The sequence below is a fragment of the Saccopteryx leptura genome, chromosome 2 (genome assembly GCF_036850995.1).
Source record: "Saccopteryx leptura isolate mSacLep1 chromosome 2, mSacLep1_pri_phased_curated, whole genome shotgun sequence".
Taxonomy (NCBI): domain Eukaryota; kingdom Metazoa; phylum Chordata; class Mammalia; order Chiroptera; family Emballonuridae; genus Saccopteryx; species Saccopteryx leptura.
Window position 1 is genome coordinate 344768704 of NC_089504.1, and position 24518 is coordinate 344793221.

The 24518-nt window shown below is 46.5% G+C and overlaps 1 protein-coding gene across 8 annotated transcripts in view; it reads left to right on the forward strand.

Moving 5' to 3' along the window:
• LOC136392119 (signal transducer and activator of transcription 5B) overlaps nucleotides 1–24518 on the forward strand; it is a 69970-nt gene that overhangs the window by 41336 nt on the left and 4116 nt on the right. For 2 of the 8 annotated variants that reach the window (XM_066364141.1, XM_066364138.1), the window contains 15 exons: nucleotides 2278–2417; nucleotides 6251–6407; nucleotides 7512–7601; nucleotides 8505–8679; nucleotides 11774–11904; nucleotides 12133–12284; nucleotides 12758–12913; nucleotides 13295–13474; nucleotides 13852–13939; nucleotides 14018–14140; nucleotides 14946–15038; nucleotides 18299–18505; nucleotides 19621–19715; nucleotides 19818–19948; nucleotides 21499–21669. In XM_066364141.1, coding sequence (XP_066220238.1) covers nucleotides 2290–2417; nucleotides 6251–6407; nucleotides 7512–7601; nucleotides 8505–8679; nucleotides 11774–11904; nucleotides 12133–12284; nucleotides 12758–12913; nucleotides 13295–13474; nucleotides 13852–13939; nucleotides 14018–14140; nucleotides 14946–15038; nucleotides 18299–18505; nucleotides 19621–19715; nucleotides 19818–19948; nucleotides 21499–21669 — 2077 coding nt within the window. In that variant the 5' untranslated portion in view covers nucleotides 2278–2289. Of the gene's footprint in view, nucleotides 1–1608; nucleotides 1823–2277; nucleotides 2418–6250; nucleotides 6408–7511; nucleotides 7602–8504; nucleotides 8680–11773; nucleotides 11905–12132; nucleotides 12285–12757; nucleotides 12914–13294; nucleotides 13475–13851; nucleotides 13940–14017; nucleotides 14141–14945; nucleotides 15039–18298; nucleotides 18506–19620; nucleotides 19716–19817; nucleotides 19949–21498; nucleotides 21678–23026; nucleotides 23450–24518 lie in introns of those variants that run through there. The other 6 variants (XM_066364140.1, XM_066364139.1, XM_066364144.1 and 3 more) reach the window with 5 other exon arrangements.

Consider the following 24518-nt stretch of genomic DNA (forward strand, 5'->3'; position numbering starts at 1 on the left):
TTGCTTTTATGTTGGGAAGTTTTTTTTTAAGATTTATTGATTTTGCAGAGGGGTGGGGCTTGAGAAGTATCAACTCATAGTTGCTTCACTTTAGTTGTTCACTGATTGTTTGTCTGCCTTGACTGTCCAGGGTTTTTTAACCAGAGATCTCAGCATTCCAGGTTGACAATTTTTCTCCACTGTGCCACCACAGGCCAGACTGTTGGAAAGATTTTTTTAAATTATTTTTATTTATTTATTCATTTTAGAGATGAGAGAGAGAGAGAGAGAGGAGAGAGAAAGGGGAAGGAGCAGGAAGCATCAACTTCCATATGTGCTTTGACCAGGCAAGCCCAGGGTTTTGAACCAGCAACCTCAGCATTTCAGGTCAATGCTTGATCCACTGCACCACCACCAGTCAGGCCCTGTTGGAAAGATTTTTTAAAGGCTATAATTTAATCGATCATTGCTTCATAAATTCCTTAGCAATAGGCCCTGGCCGGTTGGCTCAGTGGTAGAGCGTCAGCCTGGCGTGCAGAAGTCCCGGGTTCGATTCCCGGCCAGGGCACACAGGAGAAGCGCCCATCTGCTTCTCCACCCCTCCCCCTCTCCTTCCTCTCTGTCTCTCTCTTCCCCTCCGGCAGCCAAGGCTCCATTGGAGCAAAGATGGCCCAGGCGCTGGGGATGGCTCCTTGGCCTCTGCCCCAGGCACTGGAGTGGCTCTGGTCGCAACAGAGCGATGCCTGGAGGGGCAGAGCATCGCCCCCTGGTGGGCAGAGCGTCGCCCCCTGGTGGGCATGCGGGAGTCTGTCTGACTGTGTCTATCCCCGTTTCCAGCTTCAGAAAAATACAAAAAAATAAAATAAAATAAATTTCTTAGCAATAATTCAGAAGGTGAACCTTAGAGCATTTTCCCAAATAAATCTGTGCCCTTTGTGTGCAAAACATTGTTCCTTAGATAACTAGTGATAACACATAGGGTTCAATCCATGCTTTATATATTTTCATTTTTCTTTCATTGGCTCTTTATCAAAATGGCGGTTTTTTGTTTTTGACTTTTTTTTTTTTTTTTTGTATTTTTCTGAAGCTGAAAACAGGGAGAGACAGTCAGACAGACTCCCGCATGCGCCCGACCAGGATCCACCCGGCACACCCACCAGGGGCGACACTCTGCCCACCAGGGCGATGCTCTGCCCCTCCGGGATGTCGCTCTGCCGCGACCAGAGCCACTCTAGTGCCTGGGGCAGAGGCCAAGGAGCCATCCCCAGCGCCCGGGCCATCTTTGCTCCAATGGAGCCTTGGCTGCAGGAGGGGAAGAGAGAGACAGAGAGGAAGGAGGAGGGGGGTGGATAAGCAAATGGGTGCTTCTCCTATGTGCCCTGGCCGGGAATCGAACCCCGGTCCCCCTGCATGCCAGGCCGACGCTCTACCGCTGAGCCAGCCGGCCAGGGCTTGACTTTTTTTTAATTAAGTGAGAGCAGGGGAGGTAGAGAAAGAGACTCCCGCATGCGCCTCAACCAGGATCTACCCTGCAAACCCCCTATAGGGGATGCTCTGCCCATCTGGGGCTGTTGCTCTGTTGCTCGGCAACCAAGCTATTTTTTTTTTTTTTTTTTTTTTTTTTTTTAGTGCCTGAGGCTGAGGCTGTGAAGCCATTCTTCGTGCCTGGTGCCAACTCACTCAAACCAATCAAACCGTGGCTGTGGAAGGGGGATCAAAAAACGAAAGAGAAGGGAGGTGAGGGGAGAAGCAGATGGTGGCTTCTCCTGTGTGCCCTGACCAGGAATCAAACCCAAGACTTCCACATACCAACTGATGCTCTACCACTGAGCCAACTGGCCAGGTCTATAATGCCAGTATTTCTTAAAAGTCAAAATATCAAATCTAAAACAAGTGATTTTTAAAAAATCCCCGTGCTAATTCTTTATCATTACTGTTTAAATGCTGCTTATTCTTGCTTCAAGTTTGGAACAGAAGTAAAGGAAATGTCTATGGTGTTAAAGCTATAAGCAGCTCTTCCCCTAATGCTAGATCGGTACTTTTGCTTATAGGACTTCAGTACACTTCATAGTTGGAGCTTTACAGACCCAGTTATATAGCTTTCCATGGCCACACTGAACATCTACATTTGGAAAACATTTTAAAGCTAAAATTCAGTTCAAGAACCTTGATCTTCAGTCTACCAAAAAGGGCTTAAAAAGCATTTATCTTTAGCTTTTATGACTGTAGTAATATTTACTATAGTGGGTTTAAAAGGGGAAGGGGAAAAAACACCCAAACCACCGATTGTTTGTTTAGCAGACTGTAAACATGGCTGTGTGGATCCAGGCCCAGCAGCTGCAAGGAGATGCCCTTCATCAGATGCAAGCATTGTACGGCCAACATTTCCCCATCGAGGTGCGCCATTACTTATCCCAGTGGATTGAAAGCCAAGCTTGGTAAGTGAGCAAAGTTTTCTACATTATATTTTGTGCAGCACAAGCATTTTGAAATTTGGAAAGATAACCTGATGGAGACTTCAAAACTAATACATTAAAAAAAATTGTGACCCATGAAGGGGTATTTAATCCCATCTGAGATTTTAGGAAGATGGAATAACTCTTGGTATATTTAAAATAGGGTATTTTCCTTTTAATAGTAAATTTGGGCTAAAAACATTTGAGCATTGCAGTTAATAAAAAACAATGAAGAAACATGTTTTGAGTGCCTATAGGGTGCCTAGCAGAGTGTGGGTAGTAGAGTTCATATGAAAAACTTAAAACCTTTGTCCACATAGAATTAGTGCTGAATGGGTGCAGATAAGGTATGTCTATTTGCATAATTTAATAAAATGTATTATTGAAAAATTTAACAATGAAGACATTGGTGTTTTTAAATTTACATGTAATTTATATGTGTACATAAAGAGTAAAATATTAATAATTATATGTTAGTGGCAGATATAACAAGCTTGTTATTTCTCAAATTACTCTTTATATATTCAGGGGGGCAATTGTTTTTAAACTCTTTTAGAGATAGTACAATGCAGTACACTGATAAAGCTTTTTAATTGACATTATTGCATGCCAGGCAGTAGGCTGTCCACTGCTCTGCTCAGGGCCGGGAACGTGTTGCTTGGTTACCAGTCTGTCGGTCTGATCCGACATCCATTCTATACTTCAGGCCCCCACCATTGTTGGTGAGGTGTCCTCTTTGACAGAGCCGGGGAGGAGACAGTCTTTATGCTACTGTTTGAGGAGGGCTGTATACCCGGCAGTAACATTGCCTTGGAATAATTGCAATTGTGTGTTAGTAGCAGATTTCTCTTCAGAAACTAGAAATCACCAGGAAGGCAATTTGCTAAGCAATTTAAAAAAGAAATCTCAGCTTTATGTAATTAAGTGAGAAAAAAGAGAGCTAAATGTAAGCATGTCAATTGCACCTTGCTTAGTGCTTTTCCATTTCCTTTTCTGGTTTGTTTGTTTGTTTTCCCCCCAGGAACAGAGAGAGAGTCAGAGAGAGGGACAGACAGACAGGAATGGAGAGAGATGAGAAGCATCAATCATCAGTTTTTCGTTGTCACACCTTAGTTGTTCACTGATTGCTTTCTCATATGTGCCTTGACCGTGGGCCTTTAGCAGACCGAGTAACCCCTTGCTCGAGCCAGTGACCTTGGGTCCAAGCTGGTGAGCTTTTGCTCAAATCAGATGAGCCCGCACTCAAGCTGGCAAGCTCGGGGTCTCGAACCTGGGTCCTCTAAATCCCAGTCAGGCTCCTTTTCTGTTTTAATGACTTGGAGAGTTCAAAAAAACATTAATAGAAAGTTCCTGTTGATTTAAAATTTCATTTAGATTTCCCATGCCCACTTATTACTGAACAAATGTTTTTTAAATAAGTTATTTATTTATTTTTATTGATTTAGAGAGAGAGAGTGAAAGAAACATCGATTTGTTGTTTTCTTTATTTATGCATATTCATTGGTTGATGCTTATATATGCCCTGACCAGGGATCAAACCCACAACATTGATATGTTAGGATGATGCTCTAACCAACTGAGCTACTGAATGAATGTTAAAAGACTTGTGTTGCTATTAAAAGAAATCTGAATTTTATTTAGTTAAACATATTTTTCAATTACAGCAACATACAATATTATATTAGTTTTAATTTATAAAGTGGTCACCCTGATAAGTCTAGAATTTTCCTTCGTTTTAGTTTTCTTAAGAATATAAGAATTTAGGCCTGACCTGTGGTGGCGCAGTGGATAAAGCCTTGACCTGGAATGCTGAGGTCGCTGGTTCAAAACCCTGGGCTTGCCTGGTCAAGGCACATATGGGAGTTGATGCTTTCTGCTCCTCCCCACCTTCTCTCTCTCTCTCTCTCTCTCTCTCTCTCTCTCTCTCTCTTCTCTGAAATGAATAAATAAAATAAAAAAATAATAATTTTAAAAAAGAATATAAGAATTTAGTTTTAGAAAATATTTAGTTCTTCATGTTTACGCTAAGAAAATCTTTCTTATTTTCGTCAGAGAATTAAGTACAAGAGCCAGTACTGGGTTTCCGTGGTTGTGCTCTGAGCCCGGATCTTCTCCAGAACGGCTTCCTCAGCTGAGGAGCACCCCTGCCAGTGAAACAGGCATCCATGCCGGGCCACCGTCCACTGCTTCCAGGCTTTTATTTAATATATATTTTTATTTAGGCCATAAGAGCACACAAATTTAGAGTTTGGCTTTTTCTACTGCCTTCTCCAAGTGCAGATTTGAGCATATCATTTGATGAAATCCATTATCAACGTTTTGGTACACCTGTTTGCGCCTGTATTTGAAATTAGTTGCTGACTGACTTCAGGTTAGAGATGACAGCACTTTTTAGCGACCACCAGATCTCGTTTGGTTTCAGACCTGCGCAGCAGTCACTGAATGTCATCTCAGTCTGATAGCTGTTTGGTTTCTTCAGTGAGCTGAGGAATTGAGCATGCCAATAGCAATCGTGGCCTGGGTTGGTTAAACAAAGAGAGTCAGGGCCGGGGCTTGGGATGGCGGGGGAGGGAAGGAAGGAAGGCCTCCAAACCCTGTCATCTATTAAAGGGCTTCTGAATGAATATGTACTTGTAGGATATTCTGTCTTCATATCACATTTCCAAATTAAAAAATAATTCCCATTAATTTGAGAGAGAAAGGGAAAGAGAAAGGGGGAAAGGAGGAAGGGAGAATGGAGAGAGAGAGAGAGAAGCATCAACTCCTTGTTTCACTTAGTTATGTACTCATTGATTGCTTCTTGTAGGTGCCCTGACCAGGGCTCGAACCTGGGATCTCAGGTGCCCTATTGTGACGCTTTATCCACTGAGCCAAGTGGGCCTTCCAGGGCTTCTTAGAAATAGCAATAAATGTTGTTGCACCTGTCTTAAGAAATATTCTATGTGAAATTAGCAACATAAAGAACTACTTGAGGGTGAGAAAAATGTAGGACATCTTTTTTCTTTCTTTTTTAAGGAAAATTTTCTATTTTTTTAAAGATTTTATTTATTTTAGAGAGAGAGAGAAAGGCAGTGGGGGTGGGGTGGCAATGCTGGAAGCATCAATTTATACTTCTCATATGTGCCTTGACTGGGCTGGCAACCTCAATGTTCTAGGTTGACGCTTTATCCACTGCACCACCACAGGTCAGTCATTTTCCCATTGATTTGAGAGACAGAAGCATCAACTTGTTGTTTCACTTAGTTTGTTTTATTTAGTCGTGTACTCATTGTTTGCTTCTCATCTGTGCCTGACCAGGAGTTGAGCCTATGACCTGTAGCATGCTGGGTTGACACGTTAGGGCCTAGAACACCTTGATTTTACACTTCAGAGATACTAGACTTGACTCCTCAATCTCACTTTCAGGGCCTAGAACATTCTTGACCTTGTGCCCCTTACACCCATGAAGGGGTGACTATAAATAGGAAGTTATCGGAGGCCTTGTTTCCCTCAGTGTACACAAAGCACTTTCCCTTCCCCTTCATCCCTAGCAGATAGCCCAAGCCCCAGAGCAAGTCAGTAGGAGGAAGGAGAAAGGGCAATACGTTGTTTAAACAAAGAAAATGTACTACTGTACAGTTTACTGAGGTAGTTAGTGGACTAGGAATAGATTAATGTAGGCAACCAAGCAATTTGAATTGAACTCTCCTAAAATTTGCAGTGAGCGTTATGCAGAAATCACTTTAGCCAAAGAAAAGGTGTGATATATTGAGGCTGCATTTATATAGTCTCAAGTGCATGTATGTATACATATGTATGTAATTTTTTTCCCCTAGGGACTCAATAGATCTTGATAATCCACAGGAGAACATTAAGGCCACCCAGCTCCTGGAGGGCCTGGTGCAGGAGCTGCAGAAGAAGGCGGAGCACCAAGTGGGGGAAGATGGGTTCTTGCTGAAGATCAAGCTGGGGCACTATGCCACGCAGCTCCAGGTGGGTGTGAACCTGGGGCCCAGCTGTCTTCCCTGGGACAGACTCTTCCTTCATTTAGCACTTCCTGTCGAGATTTGAGCTCTCCTCTTCAACTCAGCATTATTGAGTTACATGTATAAAGTTCTTATTATGTATTTTCCTGGTGGTAACTGTTTTTAAACTTTGTACTTGAAAATTATTTCGAATTTACAAAAAGTTGCAAATTGATACAAAGAAGAACCCCTACATATGCCCAGATTTACCCATTGTTAGTTAGCATTTGCTTTATCCTGTGCTCTCTACATACACACATTTTCGTCACTTGAAAGTAAGTTGCACACATCATGTCCCTTTGCCCTAAGACCTTCAGTGCCCATTTCCTAAGAATATGAACCTTCCCGTACGTATTTATAGTACAGTTATCACCTTCAGTAAATTTTACATGGCTAGAACACTTTTAGGTAACTTTTGTCTATATTTCTATTTTGTCAATCAATTTAATGTCCATTAGGACAGTTTTCCCCCCTTCCAGTCCAGGATCTAGTCTAAGATCCCATACAGCATCTAGTTGTTGGGTCTCTTTAATTGCCTTTAATTCTTCAACCTTTCTTTGTCTTTTGTTACATTATTATTCTGCAATAATTTAGCTCCTCTACTTTTTAAAGATAAAATGTATCTCATTTGGGGTTTGTGTGAAGTTTCCTCATGATGAGATTCAGGTTACATAACCCTGGTCAGAATTCTAAATAAGTGATGTTGTATCCTTCTCACAGTATCACATCTGGAGACATACAACGTCCATTTCCCCCTCATTAGTAATTTTGATTGCTCAGAAAGGTGGTGTCCTAGTTTCTCCTTTGATGTGGCCTTTTTGAAATTTATTGATCCTGTGTCCAAGAATGTTGCCTTAGTACTTCAGGCAAACTAGGATACAAGAAATAAAATAATCTTACCTTCTTACTGTAGTTAGGCTTTTTACAATGTGCTTTTCTTGCCCCCATTGATACTGGAGGAGCAGCATTTCTCATAATTACACCATCGGGTCTCTAGGAGTCTCCTTCAAGGTGGGGTTAGGTCCATAACATGGAGTGGAACAAAGTGATGTCTGCTCTTGGATTCTTTCAGAACACGTATGACCGCTGCCCCATGGAGCTGGTCCGCTGCATCCGGCACATTCTGTACAATGAACAGAGGCTGGTCCAGGAAGCCAACAATGTGAGTGTCCCATGGGTATGGGGAGAAGTAGGAAGTCCCATCTTGCCCAGTTCTCTCTGGTCCCAGTTTTGTCATGGTGACTCAGGGTGCATCTATTGGTATCTGTTTAGATAGGACAGAGCATTGTCCTAAGGGGCACAAAGAAATAGAAGACTGTTCTCTGCTCTTAAGTGATGAAACTGCAACCACAAAACAATGTGAACAGTGTGAAATAATTTAACCCCAAATGAATAATTTTTTAGTTCAAGTGGTGTTTATATTCAGGTGAGATCACTTAAGAAGGACTTCTGCTTAGCCCTCTCTCAGCCAGCTGTTGAAGAGAGGATCAGACCAGGTCACTTTAAAGTCTGGATCCGCAAAGCTCTTGTCAACACCTCCCCTATAACTTCACTTTGGGGTCTAAGACACCGCCTGTGAGAGGTTCACCTCAGTCCCTCGTCCCTCAGTCACAGAAGGCCTTGAGTGAGAACAATGTGTCTTCACCTAGCCTTGCTTGCTAGCACATGGCATTGGATCAGTGAAAGAACATGGAATGAGGGGTCACCATCATTAGCAGGGAAACCCAGGTAACTCGGGCATGTTGAGCTCTGGTGTCTCTGAAGGGAATCAGATGAACCGTGTTGGGATACTCTGGGGGAGGCCAGAGCTGCACCAGAGGTTTCTGCTGCGCTTTATGAGGATGCCATAGTCTGCCAGCTCACCAGTTTCTTCTCTTTTTCCCCTCTGCCCCGATTCTCACAAATGATGTTTACAATTCCTGTGACTCAAAATTAAGCTTTTGGGGTTCCAGCCCAGTTATAGGTGCTAGCACTGGCTTTTCATTGGCATGAAGGCCTGAGGTTTTCCCCCATCACACTGCCCAGCTCACTGCTGCCCCGTCACTCTCCCCTGACCTGTGTCCAGGGCACCTCTCCGGCGGGAAGTCTGGCTGACACCATGTCCCAGAAACACCTTCAGATCAACCAGACATTTGAGGAGCTGCGACTGGTCACGCAGGACACCGAGAATGAACTGAAGAAGCTGCAGCAGACTCAGGAGTATTTCATCATCCAGTACCAAGAGAGCCTGAGGATCCAGGGTGAGGGCGGGAGGGAGGGCTGGAGAGCCGCTCGGTATTGGGAGAGAAGCAGTTTCCTTTCTCCGGAGCAGCAGGGAGTCGTTTGCATTGAGAACAGTGCTGGGAAGATGAGGCTCAGGAAGGAGCCAAGACAAGGACTTGCTGCTAAGAGTGTGGCTCTCACTGAGGCTTCCCATGCCCAGGGCGCCCCTGGTCCACTGGGGAGGACATCTCCTCTTGTAGGAAGGAGCTCCCAGTCTAGTGCACAGTACCAGGCAATGGTTTTGTATTTTATAAGTGCTACTTTACTGAAATGTTAGACTCTCTGAGCAGGGCCAGTATAAGGGCTAAGGACTGTGTTTGAGGTGACACACCTTTAATGTTCTGCGCAGTTATTCAGACAGGCCATCCTGGGGCAGAGACTTCAATGCACATCAGTTGCCCTTAGACAAAGGCTCCCCTTCCTGGTGCTTTGGGTACAGAGAACTTCAGAGTCAATCTTGAGGCTGTGGCGCCTCAACAGCACCCCCTGTTGTTCTTGTGGGAATCTGGCAATGTGACTTAATAGTCTCCTCTCCTTGCATGCATGCCCAGCTCAGTCTCAGAGAATCCGCACCACCAACCAGCCATTCAGGCACGTGCATGTGCACACACACACACACACACACACGTCCTGTGCTTTTCTACTACCAGGCATGTGGGCTGGATCTTACTGATATTATTTATTAACATTGTCTTTCCCATCAGAATATACATTCTTTGAGCAGGAACCATGTCTTATATTTTTATATCCTCAGGCCAGCACATTGCCTGAATGATTATGGAGTTTGAGTAAATGTTGGTGGGAAGATGCTACCGTGTCTCCTGCCCCCCTGGTTCCACCAGACTGACCCCAGAGGAAAGACGGCCCAGTCCTAGATGAGGGAACAGATCCAAGCTATGAGTTCTACCCAAGGCTCTGGACTAGTTATCAGATTAATTATCCTGTACGTGGGTTTTCTGTTTCTTAGTTATGGGTTAGAGTATGGATTCTTGTTTGGGTTTGTACCCATCAGCCAATGTCAGTTCAGTCTCATTTCTCAAGGTCGCTGTTAGAAACACAGACTATTGATCTGGTTGAGCAAGGGAAGCCTCAGCTCCCCCAGTGGAGCAGACAGTTGCCCCACCTCTCCTAGTGTCTTTCCCAGAAATTTCTGTAAATTCCCAGAAGAAACCTAACTGGGTCATTTGCACAGGAGGCTGGACTCAGGTGGGGGAACACCACCACATCCCTGTGGGTGCAGGATTCCTGAGGTGGCCATCCAGACTCCTGCTGTGTTCCCTGCTGGGCACTGCTCTTCCTGCTTGGGCCCCGGCAGTGATTGGAGCCATATTACTGGATTCTCTTCTTGGTCTGGGCTCTTCCTGACTGTCTAGAGTTGCTTTGTCTGTCCCAGCGCGTGTGTCACCATGGGGCAGATGCAGCAGGACCTAGTTCGGTGAGACATGGCCCTCAAGGCCTGCCAGGAACTTGACCAAGATATTCATATCTTCTTGACTCAGCCCATGTAAGGACACTGGATGTTCAAACAGGCTACTGGCAGGGTGCAGGTATCCCAGTCTTTAGGATGGTGATTCCCTTCGGGGTGGGCTTGGCTTGCACGCTGGGGAGGGCGCACAGGTGTCTCTGACTGGAAATGGTTGATTTCTTAAGCTGGTTTATGGATCCACAGGTGTTCCTGGGTCATTCTTTCTGCCTTTCCTGTAGTAGGGAAAACAGCTGTGTTAGGCTTGTTTGCTTGTTTTCTCGCTGCAAGCACTTTGCCTGATTAGTGCATGAGTATATGGCAAAAAGCCACATGTGTGTAGCCTATATAAGGCTGCTGGTGCTTTCCTTGGTGGCGATTTTCCCAGATCATACTCCTGCCATCACAAGAAGCAGTTCCCTGACTCGCTTAGCCGCCACTGCCACCGTGAGGGACTGTGTTCCTGATCCCTTACCCTTCACTGCAAAAGCAGTGTTCCTTTCCTTACTCGCTTGCCCGTCTCTGCAAGCCTCCCACTAAATAGGAATGGCTCTATACTGTCCGTCTCCACAGTTCCTCTGCTGTCTGCCCAAATCCAGTGTGAACCTCTGGCCCCGACCACCAGCATTACACCCGTATGTTAATATCTCATAACTGATTTTTTAAAAAGAAAAATTAGACCTCACTGACCCCATTCCTGCCATTGGTGACCTTCCCAAAGCTCGTGTGAAGAGCGCTGCCTCCTCTCCCGACAGAATCCTGCTGCTTTTGTGTGGGCAGTGGTCTCTCTCTCTCTCTCTCTCTCTCTCTCTCTCTCTTTCTCTCTCTCTCTCTTCCGCTCTTCTTTTCTCTTTCTTCTCTGTCTTCTCTCATTTCTCTTCCTGTTGGTCAGCTGAGCGCACAGTGACCCAACCTGGACAAACTTGTTCGGCACCTTCCGGCAGGTGGAGAAACTCCTTCCCGGGAGAGGCTTGCGCTCTGGGAGGCGGACAGAGCCGTGGAGCGGGGCTTCCCTGATGAGGCCGCGTGGGCGCTTGGGGCTCAGAGCTGCTTGTCCCCTCTCCTGTCCTCTACCCACTCGCCAACAAGGACTAAGTCCCGCCGGAGCTGACACGTGCCAGGCAGCCTCTCGAGCATTTTCTGTGTTATCACTTTTCATCCCCACGGCAGCCCTGAGGCAGGGACTAGCGTTCCCGTGTTTCCCACGGGAGACGGCAGCACAGGAGAGTGCAGTGATTTCCCGAGTCCACCCAGCTAGGAGGCGGCCAGGGCCGACTTCCTACTAGGCAGTGTGGCTCCAAGCTGGACCCCAGTGTAGCATGAAGAAGGCTGGGCCCCCAGCTGTGTGGGCTGTGGGCGAGGGTGGCAGGAGCCTCCTCAGCTGTCCCCACAGCCTCTGTGTCCCCAGTCTCTAGAGGGGACTGAGAGTCGGGGGGCCAGGGAGTGGAGCCTGCTCATCCCTGGTGCCCTTGGCTGCCGGAGCCCTGACTTGCCATTGGTCAGGGTGTCACCTTGAGGGCGTTGCCTGCAGAAGGGCTGAGTGTGGTTCCTGTGGGTTCGCTGCTGGACGCTGGGAGGTGATGGTCATGGGTGTCGTGTCCCTCCTCTAGCTCAGTTTGCCCAGCTGGCCCAGCTGAACCCTCAGGAGCGTCTGAGCCGGGAGACAGCCCTGCAGCAGAAGCAGGTGTCCCTGGAGGCCTGGCTGCAGCGCGAGGCCCAGACGCTGCAGCAATACCGTGTGGTGAGTGGGGTCTGCGTCCCTTTTGTTGGGTTTGGGGGACTTGGGGGTCCACGTCCTGAGCTGTCGGGGACCCGAGAGAGGGGTAGAGCCAGGAAGGGAGAGGACCCAGGGAGCAGGAGGCCTGTGGGGGCGTGTGAGGCAGAGCAGGTCGGGGAGAGGCAGCCCTGCCTCCTGAGCGAGGCCCTGCGTTCTCTGGGAGCCCAGAGTGCCTGCCCCTCCCTCCATCAGGAGCTGGCCGAGAAGCACCAGAAGACCCTGCAGCTGCTGCGGAAGCAGCAGACCATCATTCTGGATGACGAGCTGATCCAGTGGAAGCGGCGGCAGCAGCTGGCGGGAAACGGAGGGCCCCCTGAGGGCAGCCTGGACGTGCTGCAGTCCTGGTAATGGGTGTGGGGGGGCAGGGGCCGGCAGGGAGGGCGGGGCAGGGGTTCACGGAGCTGCTGCCAGCTGCTCATCCTGCTCCCATTTCCCTACGCGGCTGGCTCCTCTGTCTGTGACAGGTCTTATTTCACCTGTGGTTCTGGTTCTGACACAGACTTCGGCGCCCCCAGCCCTGCCCCCTCCCCGGAAAAGGACGCGTGTGTTGGGGAGGGGGCAGGGCCGGCTGTGCAGAGGGATGCTCGGGCTGGTTGGGTCCAAATCAGGTCTCGCCTCCTGCGTGTCTCTGTTTCTGGAAGGCGGGGCAGCTCTGCCCTGCTCAGTGGACAGGAGTGGTGGCTCAGGCGGAAAGCCTTCCCGGTGAGCGTGGAGCGGGCCTTCGGGGCTCTCCCCAGCCTGGGAGCCTTTTCACCTCTGCCCTGGGGGCTGGGGTAAAGCCGGTTTCCTTCCCTTTGGCCTTGGGGCTCGTGCGCAGGTGTGAGAAGTTGGCCGAGATCATCTGGCAGAACCGGCAGCAGATCCGCAGGGCTGAGCACCTGTGCCAGCAGCTGCCCATCCACGGCCCGGTGGAGGAGATGCTGGCTGAGGTCAACGCCACCATCACAGACATCATCTCAGCCCTGGTGACCAGGTGACTGCTGCCTGTCGGCCACGCCCGGCCCCACTTGTGGTTGGCCTGGGAGAGGCAGGGTGTGCTTTGCAGATGGGTGGCTCTCCCTTGAATCCTTGTCTGTCTCTGCCTCATGCCCCGTCCCCTCTGTCCCCAGTTGCTATGGCTGCTTGGTGTTGACCTTCCCCAGTTTCCTGTGAACACTGCGTGGGCTGCCGCCGAGTTCATATCACTGCCGCCCCTTCCCCTACTCTCCCCAATTCCCAGTGGATTCCCTGGGACCGGGGTCTCTGCCACGTGCTCTTCCTTTGCCTGCTGAGCCCTGTGTGAGGCATCCTCCCCACATGGAGGGGCCAGAGCCCTGTCCCCTGAGGCAGCATCGTGTCGCTTGTGTCCCCACAGCACATTCATCATTGAGAAGCAGCCCCCGCAGGTCCTGAAGACCCAGACCAAGTTTGCGGCCACCGTGCGCCTGCTGGTGGGTGGGAAGCTGAACGTGCACATGAACCCCCCCCAGGTGAAGGCCACCATCATCAGTGAGCAGCAGGCCAAGTCACTGCTCAAGAACGAGAACACCCGCAAGTACGTGTGTCCTTCCTCATGTCTGCCCCTCTCCTCGAGTCCTCGCAGTAGGAAGAAGTGGTCCTCCTAGGAAGCTTTCTGGGCTCAGCCATTCCTATGTAGGAGTCCTGTTAGCCCTTCTGGCCTATTATGGCTCTCAGTGAAAGAATGCAACAGGGTTCTTCTGTGAAGATAGTATGATTTGATTTCACTTAGTAGAAATGCATTCAGGAAAACATTTGTATATTTTTTGTGTACTGTATTTATTTCTTGTATATTTTATGGAGCTAACATTCCTTCTAAACACCACAAGTTTTTAAATACCTTCTGTGTGTCTTTCTACCCCATGTGAGCTGAGCCCTGTTGGATTTAGAGTTGCATCTCTCTCTGGTTTGCAGTGATTACAGTGGAGAGATCTTGAACAACTGCTGTGTGATGGAATACCACCAGGCCACGGGCACACTCAGCGCCCACTTCAGAAACATGGTGAGGATGGAAGAAGAGGAAGAACTGCTTTTCCTTAGTTCCCTGAGGGCTTTGTCACCTTAATTTTCTCCTTTGCAGTCCCTGAAACGAATTAAGAGGTCTGACCGCCGTGGAGCAGAGTCAGTGACAGAAGAAAAATTTACAATCCTGTTTGAATCACAGTTCAGTGTTGGTGGAAATGAGCTGGTCTTTCAAGTCAAGGTAAAGCCCTCCCTCAGCAGTGTGTGTGAGCACGTGTGTGAGTGTGAGTTGTGTATATCACAGAAGAATTGTTTGGATCACATAGTACCCTCTTTTTTATTATCAATGAACAGAAAGTGAGGAGACATCATCGTTAGAACTGTGTCTCTTAGATTCTCTTAAGAGGAACAAACAATAATGAACAGAAATAACTGGAGATGTGGGTAGAAAGAGTCAGGAGAAATGTCACTCAGGGTGAATCTGAGTAACAGTTGCAGTAAGTTTTAGACTTTTTTTTTAAGGTTTTATTTATGGATTTAACAGAGAGGAGAGAGGCGGGAGGGATGAGAAGAATCAATTCATAGTTGCTTCACTTCAGCTGTTCATTGATTGCTTCGTGTGTGTGCCTTGACTGGGTACACCCAGGGTTTCAAACTGGTGGTCTCAGCTCTCCAGGCCTACGCTGTATCCACTGTGCCACCACAGGCCAGGAGTTTTAGAAATGTGTTACTTGTGTTTTTCCTACACTCTTTTCTCTTCTCTTACTCTCCAAGTAACTTAGAGAATTTGCTCCATCCTTTAGAAATATTTAATAAAATCTCTTTTACTCTATCTAAAATGTCTAAGATTGTGCCAGAGTGGAAAAGTCATATTATTCCCGGAACCATTCACATTCTGGGTCTAAGCATCCTCAGACTGAAACTCGAAGAAACAGTGACTGTGCTGTGATTAAAAAACAAAACAAAACAAAAACAACAACCTAACCAGATGAGAACGGGAAGAACACGCAGCCCGCGGTGCTCAGCCTTCTCCTGTCTCCCTGTAGACCCTGTCCCTCCCGGTGGTGGTCATTGTCCACGGCAGCCAGGACAACAATGCAACGGCCACTGTTCTTTGGGACAACGCTTTTGCGGAACCGGTGAGTGGATTCCTTGGGCCTGTGGGTCTCAAGGTCTTGATGCCGGTGTCCAGAATCTCTTTCATGCGTTATCCCCGCAAAGAGCAGAGAGAAAATGCTGCTGTTCTGGGAGGGAGACAGAACAGGGTGCAGGTAGAAGACGGAAAGCGGACGGGCTGGAAGGCAGGTCGAGGTTTCGATTCAAGCTCTGCCATTTCCTCGCTCTGTGACCGGGGGAAATTCACTTGACTTCTCTGAGCTTAAGTGTCCCCTAAGTGTCTGCATACTGTTGTTAGACAGGTTAAATTAGATAACATGCAAAATACTTGTCACATTCTCAATACTCAGTCAGTATTGCTCTGAATCCATGGTGGAAACCGTACATGGAAATTCGCACTTCCAGGTCCCTTCTGAGGTCCCCTCTCAGGAGGTTACTTTAGCTTAGAAGCTGCTTCCTGTCATCTTCCATCCAATAAAGGACAGTGACATTTCATGTTTTTTTTCCAAATTTTAGATTCTGTGATTCATCCCGTATCTCTCATGAAGAATGAGACACTTTGTCCAAGGGTAACAATACACTTTTCTGGCTTTATGCACCCAGGTGCTATCTGAATGCCACTGAGTGCTGCGTGATGAGCATATTCAGAGCATTTCAGCAGGCAGAGTTCTGTGTGTCGCATATTTCCAGTGGAGATTAGTCCAGAAAAGCAGGAGAAGAGGGTTATTATAGTTCTCTGGGACATAAAAGTATATTCTTTCCTAATGTAAAGTCTTCTATTCTTTTCTCTTTTTTTATTGTATTTTTTTTCTGAAGCTGGAAACGGGGAGAGACAGACAGACTCCCGTATGCGCCCGACCAGGATCCACCCGGCACGCCCACCAGGGGCGACGCTCTGCCCACCAGGGGGCGATGCTCTGCCGTGACCAGAGCCACTCTAGGGCCTGGGGCAGAGGCCAAGGAGCCATCCCCAGCGCCCGGGCCATCTCCGCTACAATGGAGCCTTGGCTGTGGGAGGGGAAGAGAGAGACAGAGAGGAAGTAGGGGGGGGGGGGTAGAGAAGCAAATGGGCGCTTCTCCTATGTGCCCTGGCCAGGAATCGAACCCGGGTCCCCCGCACGCCAGGCCAACGCTCCACCGCTGAGCCAACCGGCCAGGGCCCAGTCTTCTATTCTTAATAGTTTTCTTTGGAGAACAATATTTTTGCTGCAGAGGTGATATTTTTATCAGAAATTCTATTTTTGTGCTCCAGACCCTGAGTTTGGGGCTCCTGTTAAAGACTACCTGCCTGCATCATATCCTGAGAAGCCTGATAGGGTTACCCCATCTCTCATTTCCTTCCCTGCCCACCCACCGACCTCACTTCCCCGGCCACTTTGGCAACTCCTGCACCGTGTCATTGTGAAAGGATCCTGTCCAAATTAATAAACATTTTCAGAATGTTCGTAACTAGTGTACATTTTATGCTATTTTAAAATAAATACATGCTTGAGGGAATTTATAGATACATGTGTGTATATGTCATGAAATAAGCACATTGCAGCATTGCTTAGCTAAAGATTGAAGGTTGATAAATAAATATCTATCTATGGGGTCTGGTTAAATATATAATTGTTCCCCCCTACTGTAGAAGCATTAGCAGCAACAAAAGAAATGAGTTTCTTTATATTCTGATGTGAGGTCTCCTAGCTATAGTATTAAGTGAAAAAAGGGAGATGCAGAACGTAGATTTTATGCTTCCATTTATATTTTTTATTTTTTTAATTAAGTGTGGGGTGGGGAGATGGAGAGACAGAGTCCCGCATGAGCCCTGCCAGGGATCTACCCGGCAAGCCCCTCACTGGGCAATGCTCCGCCCATCTGGGCAGCTGCTTCATTGTTTGGCAATCAAGCTATTTCAGAGCCCGAGGCAAGGCTATGGAGCCATCCTCAGTGCCCGGGGCCAACTTGCTTGAACCGTTCGAGCCATGGCTGCAGGAAGGGAAGAGAGAGAGAAAGAAGGGGGGAAGGGTAAAGAAGCAGATGGTCGCTTGTCCTATGTGCCCTGACCAGAAATTGAACCCAGGACATCTGGATGCCGAGCAAATGCCCTACTGCTGAGCCAACCAGCCAGGGCCTTTTTATTTATATATATATATATATTTTAAATATATGTATTATTTATTTATATATATATATATTTTTTTGTATTTTTCTGAAGTTGGAAACAGGGAGGCAGTCAGACAGACTCCGGCATGTGCCCGACTGGGATCCACCCGGCATGCCCACCAGGGGGCGATGCTCTGCCCATCTGGGGAGTTGCTCTGTTGCATCCAGGGCCATTCTAGCACCTGAGGCAGAGGCCATGGAGCCATCCTCAGCACCCGGGCCAACTTTGCTCCAATGGAGCCTTGGCTGTGGGAGGCGAAGAGAGAGACAGAGAGGAAGGAGAGGGGGAGGGGTGGAGAAGCAGATGGGCGCTTCTCCTGTGTGCCCTGGCCGGGAATCGAACCCAGGACTCCTGCATGCCAGGCCGACGCTCTACCACTGAGCCAACCGGCCAGGGCCCCATTTATATTTTTTAAAGGTAAAAATGATATATATTTGTTGGCCTGTGTAGAATACCTTTGAAGGTATGAACAAGAAGCAAGATGACCTGCGTTTGGGGAGAGGAACTGGGTTGCTAGGGGACAGGAATAGGAAACGTGCCTGCACTGTATAACCTTCTGATGCTTTTTAAAATTTGATATCATGTGAAAGAATTGCCTGTTCAAAAACATGTTTTATGATAATTAAAATGAAGTACTATGGCTGAATGGTATGGAAAGCAGTTTATTAAAAATTCATATTCTAACCTGTTTTTAATAAAGATGTCTAACTCACAGTTATTATTCTTCCTTACGTTGTTTCACTTTGAACCAGAGTTCTTTCTTGGCAGAAGGTGTCACAGGCAGGGGTTACAATTGTGCCTACCTGTGTATGAGCATGTATGTGTGTACACACACACACATTCTCTCTCTACCTAGAGAACCAGTGCTTTAGATTTCTGTTTCCATTGAGTTTACAGTATAAGAGCCAGACCTCGATCATGTTTTGTTTTCATGGCCAGGAGCAGGTAGGATTGGACCATATATACGTTCAGCAGCTGATTTACAGGACACTGTAGAGAGCATGAATTTATCCTCAGGCTCGGTGAGACAAACGTCTGTAACGACATCCAGCCATCAAGGATTTTCTTTTGCAGATTGAGGGAAGAAATCATGCAGCTGTTTTCTCATAAGGTTCCGGCCTCTCTCCCTCGCAGGGCAGGGTGCCGTTTGCCGTGCCCGACAAAGTGCTGTGGCCGCAGCTGTGTGAAGCGCTCAACATGAAGTTCAAGGCCGAGGTGCAGAGCAACCGGGGCCTGACCAAGGAGAACCTCCTGTTCCTGGCGCAGAAACTGTTCAACAGCAGCAGCAGCCACCTCGAGGACTACAGCAGCATGTCCGTGTCCTGGTCCCAGTTCAACAGGGTGAGGGACCCACCGCAGGCTGCTCTGAGATCAGTCCTTCCAAACCAGATGCCTTCAGGAGTCTCCCTGGCCTGGCCCTCGTGCTCCCTGTCTCTTATAAAATGCACCCAGAGTAATCGGGAGCTTCTGAATAGATAGACAGCCACGTACTTCTCATGTGGAATATTATATCTTTAAATGTTTAAGTACATTGGGCTTTGCATGCAGCTAGTGCATTTTGCAAAGGAAACAGAGCAAAGCATATCTCATGAGAAGTAAAGCCTGGGGGGTGATCAGAAGGTCATGCCCTGATGTTCCCTGGTGTGTGATGCAAAGGCAGGCTCCCACGGACTCCTCGGCCCGCCAGCGGGAATGCCAAGGAAGGAAACTTTTTCCTCTAGGACCTGCTAATTGATATGTCACCTGTCACTCACATCTTTATTTTAAATTTAACTTTTCTTTCTCTTTTTATACCATTCCCCCCCTTACAGTGCTTTAAATGCCCTAATTCAGAGATCTCATAGTCTTTAAGTCTAACTCTTAATTCCTTTAACTGGTTGTGTGTTAACCAGTTGGCCAACATGTTTGCTGGCAGTCAAAGGAGTTTTTTTAGGGGAGGCAGGAATTCCACTAGAATCAGAAAACTGCATTTTACTGGAGTAACTGTTGTGTGATGGAGCAATCTCTGTGGCCTCCCAGTGTGGTCTAATCCAGTTCAAATTCACAGACCCTCTGGGCATCTTAGGATGCAGGCTCTGACTCCATGGGCCTGAGATGAGGCCTGAGAGTTTGCATTTCTCAGAAGCCCTTGGGCGATGCTGCTGGTGCTGGTCATGCACCCCACATCAGAACAGCAAGGGACCAGCCCGCCCAGGCTGGAGTGTTCGAGGCAGGGGTCTGGGTGTTGGTAACTGCTCTGTGCTGTTTTCCCCCACTTCCTCTTCTTCTCTCTATTTTGTTTTTTGTTTGCAGGACCATTTATTTGGGAAAACTCAGGAAGGTCTTTATATTTGTATGATTCTGATAGTGTAGATGTTTGTTTTCCTTTTGATATTTCCAGTGAAAATAGATCCAAGGTAATAATACTGCTAGTGTTACTTTTGCCTTCTTGTATTCATTGTTGTATCTCCAACCAGGAGAATTTACCAGGGCGAAATTATACTTTCTGGCAGTGGTTCGATGGTGTGATGGAAGTGTTAAAAAAACATCTCAAGCCTCATTGGAATGATGGGTGAGAACCATCACTTCTTAAGTCAGTAAGTGTAAGAAGATCAACTTTCTGGTGTTAAAAAAAAAAAAATCACACTCTGCTCCTTTGACCTTTGTGATCCAGGGCTATTTTGGGGTTTGTGAATAAGCAACAGGCCCACGACCTGCTCATTAACAAGCCTGATGGGACCTTCCTGCTGAGATTCAGCGACTCTGAAATTGGCGGTATCACCATTGCTTGGAAGTTTGATTCTCGTGAGTGCCCCTTTCTTTTTAAGAATAGAGCTTTTGTTGCAAAGTTAATACAATTTATTGAGTGCTTATTATTTGTTGAGGCCAGTACTGATTATGGGAAGCACACATGTACATCCGTGACAGAGCCGCAGATAATGAGGGAGCCTGGGTGAAATATGTATTACTGTGGGAAACACCCATCCAGTTTTGAGCTGTGCAACCCTGACGTAGCTACCTGTAATCCAGTGTCTGTCCAAATCTCAGCTGCTTCCCTTTTGAAAGGTTCACCTTCTTATTACTCAACTTTTTTTTTTTTTTTCTTTCTGAAGCTGGAAACGGGGAGAGACAGTCAGACAGACTCCCGCATGCGCCCAACCGGGATCCACCCGGCACGCCCACCAGGGGCAATGCTCTGCCCACCTGGGGGTGATGCTCTGCCCCTCCGGGGCGTCGCTCTGCCTTGACCAGAGCCACTCTAGCACCTGGGGCAGAGGCCAAGGAGCCATCCCCAGCGCCCGGGCCATCTTTGCTCCAATGGAGCCTTGGCTGCGGGAGGGGAAGAGAGAGACAGAGAGAAAGGAGGGGGGCAGGGTGGAGAAGCAAATGGGTGCTTCTCCTATGTGCCCTGGCCGGGAATCTAACCCGGGTCCCCCGCACGCCAGGCCGACGCTCTACCGCTTAGCCAACCGGCCAGGGCTTATTACTCAATTTTGAGCTTATTTCAGTGAAGAATTCCTTGGATAGATTGGAGCCATTAGCATAGAAGTAATCTGCTATTTTAATGATTCCTTTATCCTAACATAAAAATATTGTCATTGATCATTTTCATCTAAGAATGTTAGTTCTTTTCTCTGACCCTCACAATAAGAGTAGTTTTAGAGTTTGTTTCCTGTGACTTACAAAGATTTTAATAGCATTTCATAGTGCTCACACTTGTGGCTGTGAATATGCATTCTCTCTCTTACATACTTTTGCACTGGGAATCAGGGAGTCAATAAGAAATTTCTTCTAGAAAGGAATAGAATACCATTTGAACTCGAAGTGACCTGAGGGAGATCATTGGATCTTTTTTTTAATTTTTTTATAGAGACAGAGAGAGGGATAGACAGGGACAGACATACAGGAACGGAGAGAGATGAAAAGCATCAATCATCAGTTTTTCGTTGCGACACCTTAGTTGTTCATTGATTGCTTTCTCATATGTGCCTTGACCGTGGGCCTTCTGTAGACCAAGTAACCCTTTGCTCAAGCCAGCAACCTTGGGTCCAAGCTGGTGAGCTTTGCTGAAACCAAATGAGCCCACGCTCAAGCTGGTGACCTCAGGGTCTCAAACCTGGGTCCTCCGCATCCCAGTCTGATGCTCTATCCACTGCGCCACCGCCTGGTCAGGCAAGAGATCATTGGATTTTTAGGACAGTGGTATATGCATTGCCAGCTGTCTAACATGTACTTAAAAAAAAAAGAAACAAAAACAAACAAACAAAAAACAGCTACTTGTAGTATGTTTGGGTATTAAGATTTCCTGTTCAGAAATCATGTTTAGAATATGATTGTTCTGTTTTTTGATCTAGAGGAAAGAATGTTTTGGAATCTGATGCCTTTTACTACCAGAGACTTCTCCATCCGCTCCCTGGCTGACCGCCTGGGAGACCTGAACTACCTTATCTACGTGTTCCCCGATCGGCCGAAAGATGAAGTGTATTCCAAATATTACACGCCAGTTCCATGCGAGCCTGCCACTGGTAACAATGTTCGCATTCTGATTTGGTTTTGTTGTGTTTTGGTTATGTTTTAGTTGTGTGTGTGTGTGTCCGTGTGTGTGTGTCCGTCTGTCTGTCTTGCATGACAGTCTTCACAGCACACAGTTACTGCTGTTTGAGCATTATCCAGGGCAGATGTAAATCCTGGGCTTCAGTCTTCAGTCATACACAAAACACATCTGCCACTAACCCCAACTATCAAACTGAAGGGAACAAATTGCTTTAAGCAAACAAAATTAGGATGGTAAAATTTTGTTTTTCAATACTAAGGTAGATGGTTTTGTTTCCTAAGGACAAAAATATTAGGTCTTTATTATAAAATTTCTAGAAAATTATGGAAAAGAACATTGCTATCACGCAACATCTCTCATCTAGAAATCACAGTAAATAATTTGATAAATATTTTTCCAATCTATGTAGCTATGTAGTCTTCATTCAGTCAGTCACCAGATGCTTATGAAGTACTTCCGGTGTAGAGGTTAAAGTCTAATGTCAGAAGGAAGACAATAAACAAGTAAATAAATATGTTTATGTAGTGATGGATGCTGTGAAGGCAAATAAGCAAAGTTAAAGGGACAGGGAAGTGCCAGGGAGGAGAACGGGGGGCAGCGTCTCACTGCTGCTCTGCCCCCTCCCCTCCATTTCCCCCTGCCCATCCAGCTGGCCTCCCCGGCCCTCCGCGGCGTTTTCAAACACGCCAACCGCCTTTCCATCCCAGGGTTCCTACAGTGGCCAGGGAAGGTTTCCCTGAGAGAGTGACATCAGAATAGACCTGAATGAAGTGAGGAAGTTCTACCTAAAGATCTAAAGAGAGAACAGTCTAGGCCTAGAGAACAAGTGAAGAAACCCTGAGATAGAAACGAGGTTGCCATGTTTGAAAGCCCCCGACAGGGCCGGGCAGGCCAGAGCTGGGTGAGCAGGGGTGAGTGGTAGAGGGTGAGGGGAGAGCAAGAGAAGGGGCCAGATCATGTCAGATCATTCCATCCATCAGCTGCTGGGATCTGATACTTCTTAACTTAAAAATATGGGCAGAGTTACAGCTCAGTAAATATAATCTTACAACGTCATTGTAATGATTGCGTAGAATTCCATTGTATGGTGATTCCACATGACATCGTCCATGTTGGTTATTTAAGGCACTAACAATTTAAGTTATTCAGTAATTTGTTATGATCAATATTGAGATAACCTGGTACATGCATCTTGTTCAACTATTTCCTTAGGATAAATTCCTAAAGTAGAATTTGGACCGAAGGGTATATATCATACTATTTAAGCATTTAGACGCATCACGGCAGAATTGCCCTCCAGAAAGTGGAATCTGTTTTCACCCCCACAGATGTCTGTTGGAGTCTCTGCTTCTCTGTCTTCCTGCCAATCATAGATTCTGTCCATCACTTTCATGTTTGGCAGTGTGATCGGCATAAACATGATATCTCAGTTCTTATTTTCATTTCTTTGATTCTAGGTAAGGTCAAAAGACATTTTCATATAATGGTAATGATAACAATAAATAGAATACTAATAGCAGCTAACATTGGTTGAATGCTTCCTGTTTGCCAGGCCCTTTTTTGAGCACATTTTTATGTAGTATCTCATTTAATCCGCAAAACAGGTCTGTGAAGTAGGTACTATCACTGTCCCCCTTTTACATAAGAGGAACTGAGGCACAGAGAAGTAAATAATTTGCCAAAGGTCACACAGCTAAGAAGAGGCCAAGCTAGAATTTGAGCTCAGAGACTCTAGCACCAGAGCCTATATTTTCTTAACCTCTGCTTTATTGGCCATTTGTCTGTTTTTCCATGAAATGTGTTCATGTTCCCTGGTTATCTTTTTTTTTTTTTTTTGCATTCCTTTTTCTCTTAATGATGTGTAAATGATTTTCTATAGTAAATAAACCCTTTGTTATATATAGCAAATATTTTTCTCAGTGTGTCATTGTTCTTTTAATATGTAAGTTTTATTTTGCTGAAGTTTTATTTTACAAAGACTTGTAATTGGGCTATATAGAGCAATCTCTGTCAGCCTTTTCCCTATACTGTCTCTCATGCCTTCCCACCCTAATGTGATGGTTATATATCCTTGTGGGGGGGAAAAAGCCAAAATATTACTAGGTGTAGATGGTAATTGAATTAAATCTATCATTGCTGTTTTTTGTTAGCACAGTTAATCTAGATTTTTAAAATCATATGTTTTACAGCATTTCATAGGTTTTTATCTCTTCTGCCAATTTATAAAATTCTCTGTAGACTATAAAGCACAAACAAGCATGAGATATTAAGAAAACGTAGCCCCTGACATTTGAGGCCTAGAAGAAGCAGGTTAGGATACCAAGCAATTTGTGAACCATGAAGCATTTTACTCTCTTGGGCTCCTCCATCCCGTTGACCATAGTTTAATCTTCATTGTGTTGCATAGTCCAGATTATACTTATTCCCATGCATCTCCAGGAAGCAAGGCTTCATTTGCCGACTTCAGACTATCCCATTCCTACCACCTATTAGCGGGATTTCCATAATCAGCCTTTTAAAAAGTTGTAACCACGGCTAGCCAGACCGCTTCCAGGTTGACCCCCTCGCCTGCCACATCCCAGTGGGATTCTGTGGTGAGCAGAAGAGAAGCACACACCAGCATTCTTTTTAACCAGCCACAAGCCATAGACTGTACTCACTGGAATGAGGAACGATCGGATTATCCCCAAATGCAGAAGCCCCAGGGGCATGAAAGAGCTTGCAAGTATCTGAGTTACATTCACTTTCCTAAAAGAGCGGATACTTCCGGAATTGTCAGATCAAATTAATTCCTCTTTAATGCTTAGATTTTTTTGTGCA